General features: G+C 42.3%; 1 protein-coding gene across 5 annotated transcripts in view; it reads right to left on the reverse strand.

Moving 5' to 3' along the window:
• Positions 1-2,456: 2,456 nt before the first annotated feature.
• CTNNA3 (catenin alpha 3) overlaps positions 2,457-17,416 on the reverse strand; it is an 889,777-nt gene continuing 874,817 nt past the window's right edge. For 4 of the 5 annotated variants that reach the window (XM_038411313.2, XM_043518062.1, XM_043518061.1 and 1 more), the window contains one exon: positions 13,010-15,485. In XM_038411313.2, coding sequence (XP_038267241.1) covers positions 15,198-15,485 — 288 coding nt within the window. In that variant the 3' untranslated portion in view covers positions 13,010-15,197. Of the gene's footprint in view, positions 2,622-13,009; positions 15,486-17,416 lie in introns of those variants that run through there. The other variant, XM_043518063.1, reaches the window with a different exon arrangement.

Here is a 17,416-nt window from a genome sequence, read left to right on the forward strand (position 1 = left end):
TATATTAATTGATTTGAGATGGCTACAAAGTGCTATGGAAATCTCCAGCATGTGCAGCTCAACCCTTGCTGTAAAAATTCCAGGGACAATTTATACTCCAGGAGGAATGGTCTGGAATCAGGAACTGTTTCATGACAGAGACAATATAGGGTTACACTACGGCTAATCCTTATGTGGGCTCCCAGGTGAGGGAAGAAAGGGAGTAAAGAACTCCTCTTTCCATTGCTTCCCTGAGTTGTGGGAGGTCTACCCAGAACTCCATCCACAGCCGTCAGAGGAGTGTCGACCTGATACTGAAATTCTTTCTCAAAGACATGTGGTCCCACAAATTGGCTGGGGAGGGGTAGAGAATAGGCCGAGTATGGCTATTTCTTTGTCCCCTCATCTGTGCACCAGCAAGCAGAGCAGGCCAGCTATGTAAAGGGGAATATGCTGCACCTTTGAAAGAGGGGAGGCAGTTTATTTCCCCCCAGCAGGGATTTTCTAGGTGACAGTTTGCCTCTCTTAGGCAAGCTGCCTTCAGTGTGGCCACTAGAGTGGTGCAGTGGCACACCCACTTCTCACCTCACCCTACTTCAGTGCAAGGCTGTGCTGGAGAGGCACAGTCTACCCACAGACTCTGAGCCACAGAGATATTTTCAGCTGTATAAAATCATGTCTCACCTTCTGTTACATAACTGATACCAAAAAGGCAAATGCCCTCTCATAACGAAGGCCAGATTGACAGAGGTACGTGAGACTCCAGAAGAAGTGTGGTCCATGTATGACAGGGCACCTCTGAAATCTTCTACCTATTTAAAGTCAATCATTTTTGCAATGGAGAAAAGAAAATAGACATTTCCAAGCCTATAAATTAGAGATTATTAAAAAATGCACAAGTCATGCAATTTGTCTCCTGCAAATGTGGGAGGGCCCTTTAAAGGAACATTTTCTAGCAAGCTGGAGTCTTGAATACAACTCAGATCTTTGGAGGCCCAGTCCACAAGGCCATCTTTCCTCTGTTAATTTCTCTGCTGTAGAAATTCAGAGACTTTTTAAATAGCAAAAGTATACATACATTTTCGGTCAGTTTATGTTTTGATACACTTTGATGAGAACACTTCTTGGGGCTAAGATTAGCATTGTACTCATCGCAGAAGTTTATGTATTCAAAAATCTGTTCACTTCAGTTCTTCTAGCCCCCTCCCAAGATCCACACACTCTTCATCAGTCAGTCAAATTTTGTTACTTTCACAAATAAAATGTTGCTTTAAAAAATAAGACATGAAAACAAAGTATGAACCATTTTATATCCTGTAAGGGAGAAACAAAGAAGTAGGTCATCTGGACATTTTCTATTTGATTTTTTAATTAATATGTAATCACTTTACCAGTCTTCTTTTAAATCACACTTTATTAGACAATTTCAGAAGAATATTACATTTTTATTATAGTTGTTTTATTCTATTGTACAGCAGCACCATGACTGCTTTAATGGGTAACAGCTATTATAGAGCTAAAGGGTGGCATATAAATAAAACTATTGTTGTCATAATTTGGGCATAATATATACTTGGATCTATTCACAGTGACTTTCCCATGTTAATGTGTGAAGAATGCTAAAAGGCATGGGATTTAGGCTCTTAAATCAGGAGTTGACCAAAGGGCTTTTTCCCATGTAATTGTAATAGGATGTTATTCAATGAGGGCTTGGGAGGAAAAAAAAAGTCATTTTAACCCTATGGCTTCCCCACAGCCATCCCTTCCTCTTACTTGTTTTACTCATACCTTACCAAAAAAACATTAAATAAAATCAACATTTGCTAAAAATTGGAGCAGTTATGTGCTTTTCTTAATATAAGTTTAAATTGCCATATCTCAGATATCACTGTGAGGACACTATTGGCAAATGCAAACTTTTTATTGGCAGCCCCTGTGTCTGGACTTGGTGCTATTAAGCAGTGTCTATTACCTAGGAAGATTATACTTAGCAAAATTATACATAGATTACAAGGCCAGCATGGACCATTAAGACATCTGACTCCTGTGTAACATAGTCATAGAACTTCCCCAAAATAATTCCTAGAGCAGATCTTTTAGAAAAACATCTCATCTTGATTAAAAAATTGTCCGTGATGGAGATTCCACCACAACTCTTAGTAAATTGTTGCAATGGTTAATTACCCTCACTGTCAAAAATGTATGCCTTATTTCTAGTCTAGTAGAAGACCAAGGGAACATGTAGCTCACAGATGCAGTTAGACATTAACTTATTAAAATACAGGTACAGCTATGGCAGGCATAATGTTTATTTGGCTTTCAAAACTACTAGAACTGTTGGATCAGGATATACGGGAGATCCCTCTTCTTCTTCATGCTGTAACCTGGGAGTCACTGCTGCAAAGGGGACAGGAAGGAACATACTATTATGAGGGTAGTTTGTTTGCTGTCTGTAACTTTGCATAGTTAATAGGAGTGCCAAACCATTTACCTCAAGTGACAGGGAATATGATTGATATAGTATCCTTCCATGATTCTCTGGTGAACCATGCATTCTTTCTTGCTTTTCTGTAAACTGGATGTAAAGAGACTCCTGACACCACGGTGTGTGGGATGCAGTGTTGTTGTAGCCATGTTGGGTTCTAGGTTATTAGAGACAAGGTGGGAGAGGAAATATTGTTTAGTGGATCTGTCAAGGTTCCTTCCCCACTCTGAACTGTAGGGTACAGATGCGGGGACCTGCATGAAAACCCCCTAAGCTTACTTTTACCACCTTAGGTTAAAACTTCCCCAAGGTACAAACTATTTTACCCTTTGCCCTTGGACTTCCACTGCCACCACCAAATGTTTAACTGGTTACTGGGAAAGAGTTGTTTGGAAATGTCTTTCCCCCAAAAATCCTCACCAAAACCTAGCACCCTCCTGCCTGGGGAGGGCTTGATAAAAATCCTCACCAATTTGCATAGGTGACCACAGACCCAAACCCTTGGATCTAAAGAAAAATGAAAAAAGCATTCAGTTTCTTACAAGAAGAATTTTAATATAAGAAAAGGTAAAAAGAATCACCTCTGTAAAATCAGGATGGTAAATACCTTACAGGGTAATTAGATTCAAAACATAGAGAACCCCTCTAGGCAAAACCTTAAGTTACAAAAAGACACAAAGACAGGAATATCCATTCTATTCATCACAGCTTATTTTCTCAGCCATTTAAAGAAATCATAATCTAACGCATATCTAGCTAGATTACATACTAAGTTCTAAGACTCCATTCCTGTTCTGTCCCTGGCAAAAGCATCACACAGACAGACACAGATCCTTTGTTTTCTCCCCCCTCCAGCTTTGAAAGTATCTTGTCTCCTCACTGGTAATTTTGGTCAGGTGCCAGCGAGGGTATCCTAGCTTCTTAACCCTTTACAGGTGAAAGGGTTTTTCCTCTGGCCAGGAGGGATTTTAAAGGTGTTTACCCTTCCCTTTATTTTTATGACATGCCCCCCAAATCACAGCTATGATGAAACACTGGCTGGGATTTCCTCCTGGAGTTCTAGGAAAAAACAGAGTTAATAAGACACATGCACCTCTAAATATACTACCAAGTATATAAAGACTAACAATATTTTCCACATCTGAAGGACAATTTTAACTAGTTGATTCTCGGAAACTTTCACAGAAGAGTGCATCAGCCACTATGTTACAAGCTCCTGAGATGTGTTGGATGTCGAAATCAAAATCTTGGAGAGCTAAACTCCACCGAATAAGTTTTTTGTTATTTCCCATGGCAATATGAAGCCACTGTAGCGCACCATGGTCGGTTTGCAGGTGGAAACGCTGTCCCCAAAATATGAGCGTAGCTTTTCCAGAGCGTAGGCAATGGCATAACATTCTTTTTCACTGACTGACCAGTTGTTTTCCCTCTCAGACAGTTTTTTGCTGAGAAACATTACAGGGTGGAATTCTTGATCCAGTCCTTCCTGCATTAAAACTGCCCCCACACCACGCTTGGACACATCTGTGGTTACTAGGAACAGTTTGTCAAAGTCTAGGGCCCTTAGTACAGGTCCACTGAAGAGTATCAGTCCACTGAACGGCATTTGGCTGTTTTCTTTTGGTTAGGTCTGTCAGCGGGGCGGCAATTTGGCTCTATTGTGGTACAAATCATCTGTAATAACCAGCCAAGCCTAAGAAGGATTGAACCTGTTTCTTTGACTTTGGGACAGGCCACTTCTGGATAGCATCCACTTTGGCCTGTAGGGGTTGATAGTTCCTTGACTCACCTGGTGTCCAAGGTAAGTCACTCTGTTTAGGCCTATCTGACACTTCTTAGCCTTAACAGTTAGTCCTGCCTCCCTTATGCGCTCGAATACTTTTTGTAGATGTTCCAGGTGTTCTGCCCAGGAATCCGAAAATATGGCCACATCATCAAGGTAGGCGACTGCATATTCTCCTAATCCCGCTACGAGACCATCTACAAGTCTTTGGAAGGTGGCGGGTGCATTCCGCAGCCCGAAAGGAAGTACATTAAATTCATACAGCCCGACATGTGTGGTGAAGGCTGACCTTTCCTTGGCGGATTCATCTAGCGGTACCTGCCAGTACCCCTTGGTTAAGTCCAAGGTAGAAATGAACTGGGCCTGTCCCAGTTTCTCTAATAGTTCATCTGTGCGTGGCACTGGATAGTTGTCTGGGTGAGTTACAGCATTTAGCTTACGGTAGTCCACGCAAAAACATATCTCCCCATCTGGTTTGGGTACTAGAACCACTGGAGATGCCCATGCACTGCCAGAGGGGCAGATTACACCCATCTGTAACATATCCTGGATCTCCCGTTCTATAGCAATTTTAGCTTGAGGAGACACCCGGTAAGGTTGGACTTCAATTGGGTGAGCATTACCTGTGTCAATGGAGTGGTGTGCCCATTCAGTCAGTACTGGGGTGGCTGAGAACGTTGGCGCATTGCTAATGCACAGCTCTCGGATCTGCTGTCGCTGCATATGCCCGAGGGTCATGGAGAGGTTCACCTCTTCCACACCACCAGCATTTTTCCCTTCGTAGTAGAAACCTTCAGGCCACTCAGCATCATCTCCTCCCTGTAAAATGACAAACTTTTAATTCTCTGGAATAAAAGGGCTTTAGAGAATTAATATGGTATACCTTAGACTTCGGTTGGAGGTGCGGAATGCTATGAGGTAATTAACAGCTCCCAGGCGCTCCTGGACTGTGAATGGCCCTTCCCATGATGCTTCCATTTTATGGGCCTGGAGTGCCTTTAAGACCATAACCTAGTCTCCCACTTAGAAGGAACGCTCTCTAGCATGTTTATCATACCAAGCTTTTTGCTCTTTTTGAGCATCCTGTAGGTTTTCTTTAGCAAGGGCTAGAGAAGTTCGGAGGGTGTTTTGTAGGTTGATTACAAAGTCCAGAATGTTAGTTCCTGGAGAAGGTGTAAATCCCTCCCTTTGCTGCTTCACCAACTGTAATGGCCCCTTAACCTCGCGGCCATATACAAGTTCAAATGGTGAAAACCCTAAACTAGGATGTGGTACACTAGGTCCCAATCATTGGAGTGCTCAGTTACAAATTTACGTATCATGGCCCCCAAAGTTTCATTAAACTTATCCACCATGCCATTTGTTTGATGGTGGTAAGAAGTGGCAACCAAGTGATTTACCCCATGAACTTCCCAAAGGCTCTCCATAGTTTCTGCCAGGAAATTAGTTCCTGCATCTGTGAGGATGTCGGAGGGCCAACCTACCCTGGCAAAAATGTCTGCTAGTGCCTGGCACACACTTTTAGCCCTGGTGTTGCTTAGAGCTACTGCTTCCGGCCATTGAGTGGCAAAATCCATGAAAGTCAGTATGTACTGCTTTCCTCTGGGTGTCTTTTTCCGAAAAGGACCCAGAGTATCCACAGCTACTTGCTGAAATGGAACTTCAGTGATGGGGAGTGGCTGGAGAGGGACTTTGACCTGGTCTTGGGGTTTTCCCACTTTTTGGCATACCTCACAAGACCAGCCATAGGTAGAAACATCCTTGCCCATTTACTCCCAGTGGAATGACCTCCCCAAGTGGTCTTTGGTCCTGTTCACCCCAGCATGGCCACTAGGATGATCGTGGGCTAAGCTCAAGAGCTTGACCCGGTACTTAGTTGGAACTACCAACTGTCTCTGAGGATGTCAGACTTCCTGGTGTCCACCAGAAAAAGTTTCCTTGTATAAGAGTCCTCTTTCTACAACAAACCTGGATCAATTAGAAGAGCTGAGAGGCGGTGGGTTGCTCCGTGCTGCTGTCCAAGCTCTCTGTAGGCTTTCATCTATTTCCTGTTCAGTCTGGAACTGTTCCCTTGATGCTGGAGACATCAGTTCCTCATTGGATTGTGGACCTATGCTTGGTCCCTCTGGAAGCAATGTAGGGGATGGGGCTGTTTCCGTTTCCTGTGAACCGCTCTCCGCTGGTGCACTATGTTGGGGTTCAGGCTCCGGCCGAGTCTCTTGTGTAGGGTTATCGGCTGCTGCCGGTTCAGGTTCGGTGGGGCTCTCTGGTGTTGGGGTTGCAAGTACTGGATTCAGTGCTGGCAATGTGTCTGGTGCTGGTTGTTCCATTGGTTCCGGTTCTGGGACTGGCTCTGTCTGGGTCTTTGGGACTGGATCCACTACTGCTGTTGCAGACATTGGCCTGGGGTCCGGGTCCATCACCTCTGACCGGGTCCTGGTAGAAGTTTCTGGAACAGAGCTGGGCGTGACGGCTTGTTTAGCCTGGCTGCGGGTGACCATTCCCACCCTCTTGGCTGACTTCACACGGTTGGCCAAGTCTTCCCCCAACAGCATGGGGATGGGATAATCATCATAGACTGCAAAAGTCCACATTCCTGACCAGCCCTTGTACTGGACAGGCAATTTGGCTGAAGGCAAATTGAAAGAGTTGGATTTGAAGGGTTGAATCGTCACTTGGATCTCTGGGTTGATTAAATTGGGTCCACTAAGGAAGCATGGATAGCCGACACTTGTGCTCCGGTGTCCCTCCATGCGGTGACCTTCTTCCTGCCCACACTCACAGTTTCCCTCCACTCTAAGGGTATCTGGGAGGTATCTGGGCCTGAGGACCTCTGGGGTGATTCCGGTGCAATGAACTGTAAGCTGTTGGGGTTCTTGGGGCAGTTGGCCTTTACGTGCCCCAGCTTGTTACATTTAAAACATTGTCCAGCTGACGGGTCACTGGGGCGAGGTGGGTTGCTGGAGAACAGTGTGGCAGGACGATAAGGTGGCTGGAGGGTTCCTTGGGGAGTAGATGGAGCCTTGGGCATCCCCTGGTAGTAGGGGTGGTCTGAGGTTGTCCCTTCTGGTATCCACTCCAACTGCGACCAGTTTTTTTTCTTTTCTGCCACCTCCACCCATTTGGCTCCAATCTCCCCCACCTCGATTACAGTTTTGGGCTTCCCATCTAGGATGTATCTTTCTATTTCCTGAGGAACACCCTCTAAGAACTGGTCCATTTGCATTAGGAAGGGCAAATCTGCTGGAGATTTAACACTTGCTTCTGATAGCCACGCATCCCAATGTTTCACAATGTGGTAGACGTGTCGGGTAAATGACACATCTGGTTTCCACCTTAGGGCTCTGAACTGCCGACGGGAATGCTCAGGGGTTAGCCCCATTCTGACTCTCGCCTTGGTTTTAAACAGTTCATACTTGTTCATGTGTTCCTTAGGCATTTCAGCTGCCACCTCAGCTAAGGATACACTGAGCTGTGGCCTTAGCTCTACCATGTATTGGTCTGTAGAGATGCTGTACCCAAGGCAGGCCCTTTCGAAGTTTTCTAAGAAGGCCTTGGTATCATTGCCTGCCTTGTAGGTGGGGAACTTTCTGGGATGGAAAGTGGTACCTGGAGGAGGATTGCTAGGGTTTGTTGGTATATTCTGCTGAGCCTTTGTCTTCTCCATCTCCAGTGCATGTTTCCTCTCTTTTTCCTTCTCCTCCATTTCTTTGTCCTTGGCCTCCATTGCTCTCCTGTGGGCAGCCACTTGGTGTTGTTCTGACTCTCTCACTGCCTCCATTCTGGCTAACTCCAATTTGTGTAGTGTCTTGGTTTCTGTCATCTTTACCTCTCTGTTTTTTACTAACTTTATACCCAAGGATTAGAAATAAAACAAACAAAACTAGCCTTGTAAAATTTTGCTGTGCTGTAATAGGATACCTATATTCTCTGATAGTGATTGTCAACCTACAGAAAAATCCAACTCCCCCCCCAAAAAAAATCAAAAAAATAAACCCCAACACCTTTGGCTCCAGGCAAATAGGCAGAAAACCCCTCTAGTTGCTCTTAGGGAAAAAAACCTTCAGGTCTGTGAAGACTGGTGAATTTCCCTGCAGGAGGTTAACTATCCTGCCTTTAGGTAGAGAAAACTCCAGCTCACAAAAGACAATTCCCTTTTGTCTCTGTTTTGGCCCCATGTCAAGGTTTCTTCCCCACTCTGAACTGTAGGGTACAGATGTGGGGAACTGCTTGAAAACCTCCTAAGCTTATTTTTACCAGCTTAGGTTAAAACTTCCCCAAGGTACAAACTATTTTGCCCTTTGCCCTTGGACTTCCACTGCCACCACCAAACGTTTAACTGGTTACTGGGAAAGAGTTGTTTGGAAATGTCTTTCCCCCGCAAAATCCTCACCAAAACCTTGCACCCCCCTGCCTGGGGAAGGCTTGATAAAAATCCTCACCAATTTGCATAGGTGACCACAGACCCAAACCCTTGGATCTTAAGAACAATGAAAAAAGCATTCAGTTTTTTACAAGAAGAATTTTAATATAAGAAAAGGTAAAAAGAATCACCTCTGTAAAATCAGGATGGTAAATACCTTACAGGGTAATTAGATTCAAAACATAGAGAACCTCTCTAGGCAAAACCTTAAGTTACAAAAAGACACAAAGACAGGAATATCCATTCTATTCATTACAACTTATCTTCTCAGCCATTTAAAGAAATCATAATCTAACGCATATCTAGCTAGATTACTTACTAAATTCTAAGATTCCATTCCTGTTCTGTCCCTGGCAAAAGCATCACACAGACAGACACAGACCCTTTGTTTTCTCCCCCCTCCAGCTTTGAAAGTATCTTGTCTTCTCATTGGTCATTTTGGTCAGGTGCCAGCGAGGTTATCCTAGCTTCTTAACCAATTACAGGTGAAAGGGTTTTTCCTCTGGCCAGGAGGGATTTTAAAGGTGTTTACCCTTCCCTTTATTTTTATGACATGATCAGTTTCTGTTGGGGCGAGAAACAAGTGTCCCGCTTACGCAGTGCTCTTCTTCCACTGAGTAATGTTAGGCTCCTGAACTGAGGAGCTTTTTTTAAAAATTAGACATTAGGATTTTGTTATATGAAACATTATGTACTTGTGTTGCTCTTTCTTTAAGGAAACTAGTTTTGATGAGGTATTGCAGATAAATATAAAGTCTATGCTACCAGAACACATTCTCATGGGGTGGAGAGGGGCTGATCAATAGACAGTGTCTTAATGTCATACTAATGGCCAACTTTTGCAAAAGTGGGTTTTTTTGTATATGAAGAAAACAAAACGAATGATAACAAACCTAAGTGTTAGACTTTTATTTATCTAGCTACTGGCCCCCTCAACCATATGTACAGCCAACATGATATTTTAAGCTGTAAGATTGTGTACCAAGGTTAAGTACAAGCCGCCAGCAATAAAAGGAGGTGTGATGGCATGGAATTTTACTGTTCACAGCTGATAAAGACTTCAAATAGTTTCTAAATCTTATTTAAAGCTCATAAAACGTTGGATAAACACACCTTTCTTAAATTCTACAATAGAGGACCCAGACAAAGTAGCTAGAACAAGAAGACATTTAAAAGAGTTACAGAAATTTTAAACTGACATAGGATACCAGCACAGGGACAAATAATTCACACCTTTTCCAGCTCAGGCTTGTCTTCACTGCAAGAGTTAGTGCAAGTTACTGCACTCAAGCTAGCCTGGCTTGCATGAAAGTGACCACCACTGTGAAACAACACTTGAGTCATACGTAGTGAAACTTGCCTGCACATCCCCTTTGCATTAATAGCTGGTGGTTCAGAAACATTCCAGCTCCCGCACCCACCCACCTAGCTCAGGTTTAAAGTACCACTTTCTTCCAGCTCGAATTTTTTGTTTGTGGACAGGAGTCAGATTAGTGGCACACCCGAGTTATACCTTGAGCCCTATACTACAAACTTATGTTGGTATAACTACATTTTTTTGTCTCTGAAATCACTGTTTCACTTCTACCTCTTTTGCTCTTCCTATGCCCTGATCTATACTACAAACTTTTGGCAGTGTAACTGTGTCATTGTGGATTATGCAGATCCCTGAGCAACGTAGTTATACCAAACTAATCCCTGTGTAGACAGCACTATGTTGGGAGAGCTTCTCCCAGCAGTGTAGGTACTCTACCTCCCTGAGAGGCGGTAGCTATGTTGATAGGAGAAGCCCTCCTGCCTACACCGGCAGTTAGATCGGTATAACTACATTGCTCAGGGGTTGACTTTTCCACACTGGTGAGCAACGTAGTGACACCAACATAAGTTTGTAGGGTAGACCAGGCCCTAAGATGAGCAAAAGAGGTAGAAGTAAAACTGATTTCAGAGACAAAGAACCCAGAGGAATTGTGTTTATTAGCAATGGCTCACCATGTTTAGGGAGGAATGAAATCATTGGGAAAATTTGCAGAGTAAAGTACTACACAGTCTAAGCAGGCAGACTGTGGCTTTTTCTAATTAGAAATATTAAACACTGAAGGAAACCATGACAACACCTGGTGAAGACTGAAACAGGCAAATTATTTGTTAAAGAAAAATATCACTGGATTCACAAAACTGGATTAAGCACACTTCCTTTTGTACCATGTGCTTAAAAAATGAAAAATTCCATCTACGTGGTATAGTCTGTATTATTTCATTGAATTTTAAAAGAAAGCTGTTTGAGTAATGATAGAGCTCATTTGTTAACTGCTTCACTTACTCAACAACAGGCATAGGTCAGATGGAAAGCATCAGAGACCCTGAGCTGTGCAAGCCCTGGAAAGCTGCAGATGTTGGCTCTATGACAGTTCAGCTTTCAAAAGAAATAATGACCTGCGATTTAGTGGCACCAAACAAAAACCAAAGCCGTCCAAACACAATGGCTGGTGTTCTGAGTGATGACAAAACTGATTCGCTGAGCTAACAAATAATAGTTACAAATGTATGTGGGGGTGCGGGAGAAACAACACCTCTTCTGATTGCTGGTTGGTTAAGAGTGAGGGCTTCCGACACATTAAAAAAAATTGAATCTTACTGGAACAGTCCTTCAGAGTGATTGGAGGTGATAAACCTTTCCCCATGTTCCCCCCATCCCACACCTTTTTTTAAACTTTGAGACTGACTTCTCATTTTCCAGCCAGGAAGAAACTGATGCTATTGGGCTAGGTCTTATATAAAACTTTTCTTTGGCTGATTAATATTCTGTAAGCAGAGGAAGGACATGCCCCTGATCTTGGCGGATGCACTGAGCATACATTTATTTTCTGATGATTTGTACATCTTTAAACTGCAGCTGGGATATGTTAATGTTGCTTCTTGTCAGTATAATATGTTATTTCACTGAAGGATTTCCGTTGCACCTTGCTGACGCTGGTGAGACAGAAAAGAAGATGCTGAGATTTGAGAGGCCGGGTTTCAGTTCCTTGCTGTGTCACTCTTGCTAGATGTTTGTGTACAGTGCTTAGCACAGTGGGCCCCAAGTCTTGTTTGGGCTTTCTAGGTACCTCCTGTAATATACATATAATACATTTACGGCAAGTAAATTACATTTACAAATGGGTCAGAGCTTGCATTCTGAATTTCTGCAGGGATGCCCCAAAAGTTAACTTTGACATTTGGATTCAGAAGATCTGAATCAAAATACCCTGGGCTGCAGTTTGGTTCCAGATAAACTGTAATTTGCTATATTTTCACACAGATTTCAACTTGTACCAAATGATTTACAGAAATATTCAGCCAATGTCCCTTTTATCATTGTATGTCTTCTCTCAGAGACCATCAGTGTTATTTTATAATAGTGGTGTCAGATGCAGATAACTGATGTTATAAAAGAATGGAGAATACAAATGCAGGCAGAGTTGTTAAGTAATGAGATGGTAGTTTAATAATAGTCACTCTGTGGAACTGTAACTTACATCAAATAAAGCACATAGATTAAAAACTCATCTCTTTTTGGTACTTGCAGTCTATAAATACACCTGCCAATCTTTTCTCCATGATGCTCTTCTTATTAACCATGCGTGGGCACACTGCCTGTGTATTTTAAAAGTCAAGCATACCAGCAAACATGGACTTAGAGACTATGGTGGACGAAAATAAGCAGTGAAAACATATTATTTTCTTAAAACTCCTTTTCTTTAAATATTCTTGGATTGGTAGGGTTGCAAGAGCACAGAAAGGGCCAGATGGTGAATGGCTACAATGCAGGTATGCAGATTGGAAGGATATGAGGTGTTTTTTTTGTCTCCCTTCCCACACCCCAGAGGTATCATCCAGCATTTCAAATACAAGGACTGATCCCTGCTAGTGTTTCTGCAGGCTCTAGTTACCGCAAATGGGTGGTGGGAGGAGAAGCAATAGTTCTGTGGGAAACAGCACAGTGTACTTTCCTAATGGGTAGTGGTGTGGCAGTCCTTTGAGGCACAGTGCCTTGCAGAGCTTTTGCTAGAGCCTCCAACATGAGCTGGGGTTGTAGGTACAATCTAGTCCTAAGGTTTCAACGTCTGTTTTCACTAACAATAAGAGTGTTTTTAATCTGAAACTAAGTTGCCAGGTTTCCCATTAGAACTTTTTTTTTTTGTAAACTCGCTTTCATGCTACCATCTCAGGCCATGCTTTTAATTTCAGTGTGGTGTGTAGTTGTGAGAGTGATATGTATAAAGTGACTCAACATCTATTCTACATGTGACTAGTACTGGAGACTTTAATCAGGACTCACAAAATCTGAGAAATCCTCTTAGGGATGTGCCACATGCTTTTTATTATTAATGTGATTCCTGAAGTCATGATTAATCACAAACATCTGATACCATAACAAATGCATGACTCAAAGAGCCTAAAGGCTTTATTGAAAGAACAATGCAGATGACTGTGTGACCCCCCTGGTGGTAGCTGCACAAACTTAACCTTGTACAGTTCTGCTCCCACGGGCTGGAAGAGAACCTGAAATACCAGTTGGAGATTTGAGTTCCAAAATGCAAAACTCCAAGAAGAATGTCCAATACAGCTGACCCCTTTCTCGCTAGAACTACAAGGAATGGCAGGTGCCCATTCACCTTGCTAAGCGCTATGGGCTGCTCTCCGCACCATTAAATGCTTTGAGGGGGTGAAGAGGCAAGCTTGTGCTGGCCTCCCCTTACCTCTTTCATCTGATCTCTGTAGCCCCCCGGGCCCAGATTCTCAAAGATATTTAGCCACCTCCCTCGTGTGAGTTAGGCACCTAAATACCTTTGAGAATCTGGGCCTAAGTAACTAATCTGAGAGACAACAAACCTCATTATCCCTAGTAACTGTTTGCTAGAGTACTAATGGTGGTGCTTAGCAAACACCCTTGGGGTTATGATGTGTCATGACCCTGAGCTTAGTTACAAGATGGCTTCAGAAGGTGGGGGGAGTATTTTCCCTGACCATCCTCCACTATGGGGGAAAGGAACTGGCTCATCCTGTTCTCTGTAACATTTTAATAAAGTGTGGATAGGCAGCAGCCATAGCGTTTGCCTTCCGGAAGAATCTGCTTGAGGAAGAAGCAGCTATCTTATTCATCATGAAGGTGTGGAATGAGAGGGGATTCCTAGGCAGACACTAACACACAGCGAAGGGAGGAAGTGGACCACCAAATCCTTTTAGCCAAAGGTGTTTTAGCTAAGTACTGATGCCTAGGACATAGGGTGAGGCATGTGGATAACTGGGCAGGAAGGGAAGCTCCTGGCTATGCAGGTCATGGTCACAAATTTATTGTGAACAGAGGCTAAGATTTGCATTTGCTTGAAAAGAGTTTATTTCACTGAATATTGTATAGGAATAAAGTGATAATTTTAACAATTAACGCCACTTTTAGCTTCATGGCATACTTTGAAATATAGTAATTTAGCAAGCTGGTTACAACTAATTTAGTTGTGCTGTTTGGGACTGTGGTGCCATGGACAAGAAGTTTAATCCACTGCAGTTATCTTGCAAAGACTGATATTTATAGGGTACTTCCTGAACATTTGCACCTCTCCTTGATGTCAGGACCAGTCATATGTTTCTTTGTATCATTTTTACCATTATTTCTTTTCTTACTTTCTTTTAACAAAATCTAAAATAATTTAGTTATTACCTGATTTATTAGGACTTACGAAGATGAGTGACAATCATAGAGCAGGCCAGGAAGCAGAATGTGGATTAATAGAAAAGTTTCAAAGAGCTCTTTAAATTTTAGAGTTATTACTATTGCTATAGTTTCATTACAATCAGCTCTATTTTATATTATATTATTACAACCCCCATTGTTACAATCCACCTTTTGTTCTGCCAAATATTTTAAAACTTTTATTCCATTTTTGTTTATACCTAATATTTATGAAAAAAAATCTTTTAAAATGTCTTTCAATTTAGATAAGTGAATGGGCTAGATCCTTATGTGGTGTAACTCAGTACATTTCCTTTGATTTAGGCCAGCTAAGGAGGTGGCCCAATATATCCTACCCACAGAAGCCTGTATGTCATAAAGCGCTCTGAATATAAAACTGTCAGGCCACATTCATCTTTGGTGTAACCCCACTGAAGTCAAGAGAGTTACACCAGTGATGAAGTTGACTCCTTGTGCCTTGCCTTTCAATTACATGAAGGCTAACTCTTGTTATAACACAGCATCCTAACCTATCATTCAAAATGCTCAGTTGCAAAAAAAGGCATTGTAAAGAGAGTGAGCAATAAAATAAGATGATTTTTAAAAGGTTATTTTAAATGGTATACTATTAACTAATCAAATCTGCATTTTAAATATCTTTTTTAAAGATGAAATACCCTACAGTTAATGTTAAACATACAAAAAGAAGAGCATTTCCAAACATTAGCATACTTCTAGAATTAAACAAGTGGAAAAATAAAGATGCCATATGAGCAGTTGCAAGGTATGAAATGTGCACAGTGGCAGAATAGTAATTTTAGATTATTGCTCTTCCTCTAAATTCACTCATTGCTTGAATAGGATGGATCCTTTTCTTAGCAGAACCTTTTCTGACAGCTGCATAGATTTCCTCTGGCTTCTCTCTTTTAATCAGGGGCTTCTTTTCTGGAGCCTTCATCCTCCACATCACAACAGCATGCCGTGGGCCAGTAGGACTTTGAATTCTGATGATCTTAGTGGAGGCAATATAGGACATCTTCACTGTCTGCACCACAGCATTCATTAAGTTTTTGGCAGCCTGAATTAGTGAAGTGACACTATCCAACTGTAATGAGAAACATTGCTGTTAGCTTAGGAAATCAGTCTGGCTTTAATCACAATTTACACAGGAATAAACAACATTTTAAAAATAAGACTAACATAGTACAACCTGATTTCTTTGTTTCTGCCAGGAATGTTTGATCATTGTATTCATGTTGTTCCACTACTCAGATTTAACAGCTATAAAGAATTTGGGATGCTGGAATATAAATGTCTGTGTAAAAATGTTTCTTTTTTAACATGAATTCATGATGGCTGTCTGCAGGGTATCATTGCATTTAATATTGATGGTAAGGAGACTACGTTACAGAAGACCAATGAAAGTGCTACGTGTTGGTTCCTTACAATCCAGCACTAGACAAAATTCTCCAGTTGTTCCCCCGGTATTTCAATGTCTCCCTTGCATGCTCCAGAGAAATGTAGGAATATTGTGACAAGTAAATGTATTCCACAGGAGTACGGTATCTTTTTTATTTTTTTTTTTTTAGGATTTTCAAAGGAGACTAGGAGTTAGGTGCACAACTCCTGTTGAAATAGAGCATTTAACAATGTCCTAGTCAGATTGCCAAAAAGGGAATAACTTGAGTTTGAAAGTAATGTATAACAAGCTGTAAAGGGAAATATTTTATATTTTTCCTTATGACATATTGTGATAGAGGTTGATAGGATGGAGTTTGTTTCAGATTTTTCTTGTGCATATGTTAGTGATGAGAAAACCTAATAAGGTCTATATAAGAATTTAAAAAAATACAAATTTTGGAAGACACACTTGAATGAACATCCTTTCTTCCTGATCAGACACATTTTTCTCCCTTCTCAAATTCTGAATAAAATCTCACCCATGGGGACATTCAACTTTAGTGTGGTCTCTGGTCTGAAGTTCTGTATGGCTGCTCTATTAAAATTCCTTCAGTAGCAAGGCTTTCCTTGGTACTTTTGAAATTTGGAGATTTGCCAACATGGATTTTAGCAAACATAGGAGCCTCCAATCCCACTCTCCCACGTTTATAGAGGAGAAAGTGTGTGTGTATAGGGCTTCATAACCAAACCTGAATAATGGCTGGATTCATTTGGGAAATGAATGAAGACCTGAATCAGCTGAACAAGCCCTATAATCACAAGTTCATGATTTCTCTGTTTAAAAAAAAAAGTTCTTCTTTGCATGCTTGTTCATGTCAATTCCAGTCAGCTGTGTGCACATGCACACTAGCCAGAAGATTTTTCCCTAGCAGCAACCATAGGCTCGGCCTGGGTGCCCCCTGGAGTCGTGCCTTCATGGTGCCCAATATATAGCCCTGCTGACCCGCCACCCCCTCAGTTCCTTCTTATCTCCAGTGACGGTAGCTGGAACTTTCCTTGCTCTTGCTCCGGCAACTGACTTAGCAGTTTGATTCCTGTTGTCCTCACCTTGTTTATTCAGATTGTGTAGTTTAGTATAGTTAGTCAGTTTTAAGTTTCATTTAAAGGGGTTTCCCCCCCATTTGTCTCCCTTATTTGTTGCCTCTGGGGCATGCCGCAATCCCCAGGCTTCAAGACTTGCAAGGACTGCGCGAAGCGCATGCCAAAATGTGACCCCCACAGCTCTTGTTTACAGTGTCTGGGCGAGGGTCACCAAAAAGACCGCTCTGAAATCTGTTGGAAATTCCCACCAAGAACTCTGAAAAAGAGAGAGCAGTGGCTTAAAATCCTCTTCATGGAGGTAGCTCTTTGACTGCAGTCGGACACTGGTGCCGGGGATCCCACCATCAGCATGTCTTCTTCAGCGCGGAGCACGCCAGCGCCCTCTTCAAGAGACCAGGTGCCAAAGAAAGACACAGCCAAGGTCTTTAGGCACCATCATGGAGCATCTCAGGGATACTCCACCCTTTGGAACCGGTCCCAATTGCCAGTGCAGAAAAAGAAGAGGATCAAAAGGGGCTGATCCCCTTTGCCTAG

Source organism: Dermochelys coriacea, chromosome 7 (assembly GCF_009764565.3).
Source record: "Dermochelys coriacea isolate rDerCor1 chromosome 7, rDerCor1.pri.v4, whole genome shotgun sequence".
Lineage (NCBI taxonomy): Eukaryota > Metazoa > Chordata > Testudines > Dermochelyidae > Dermochelys > Dermochelys coriacea.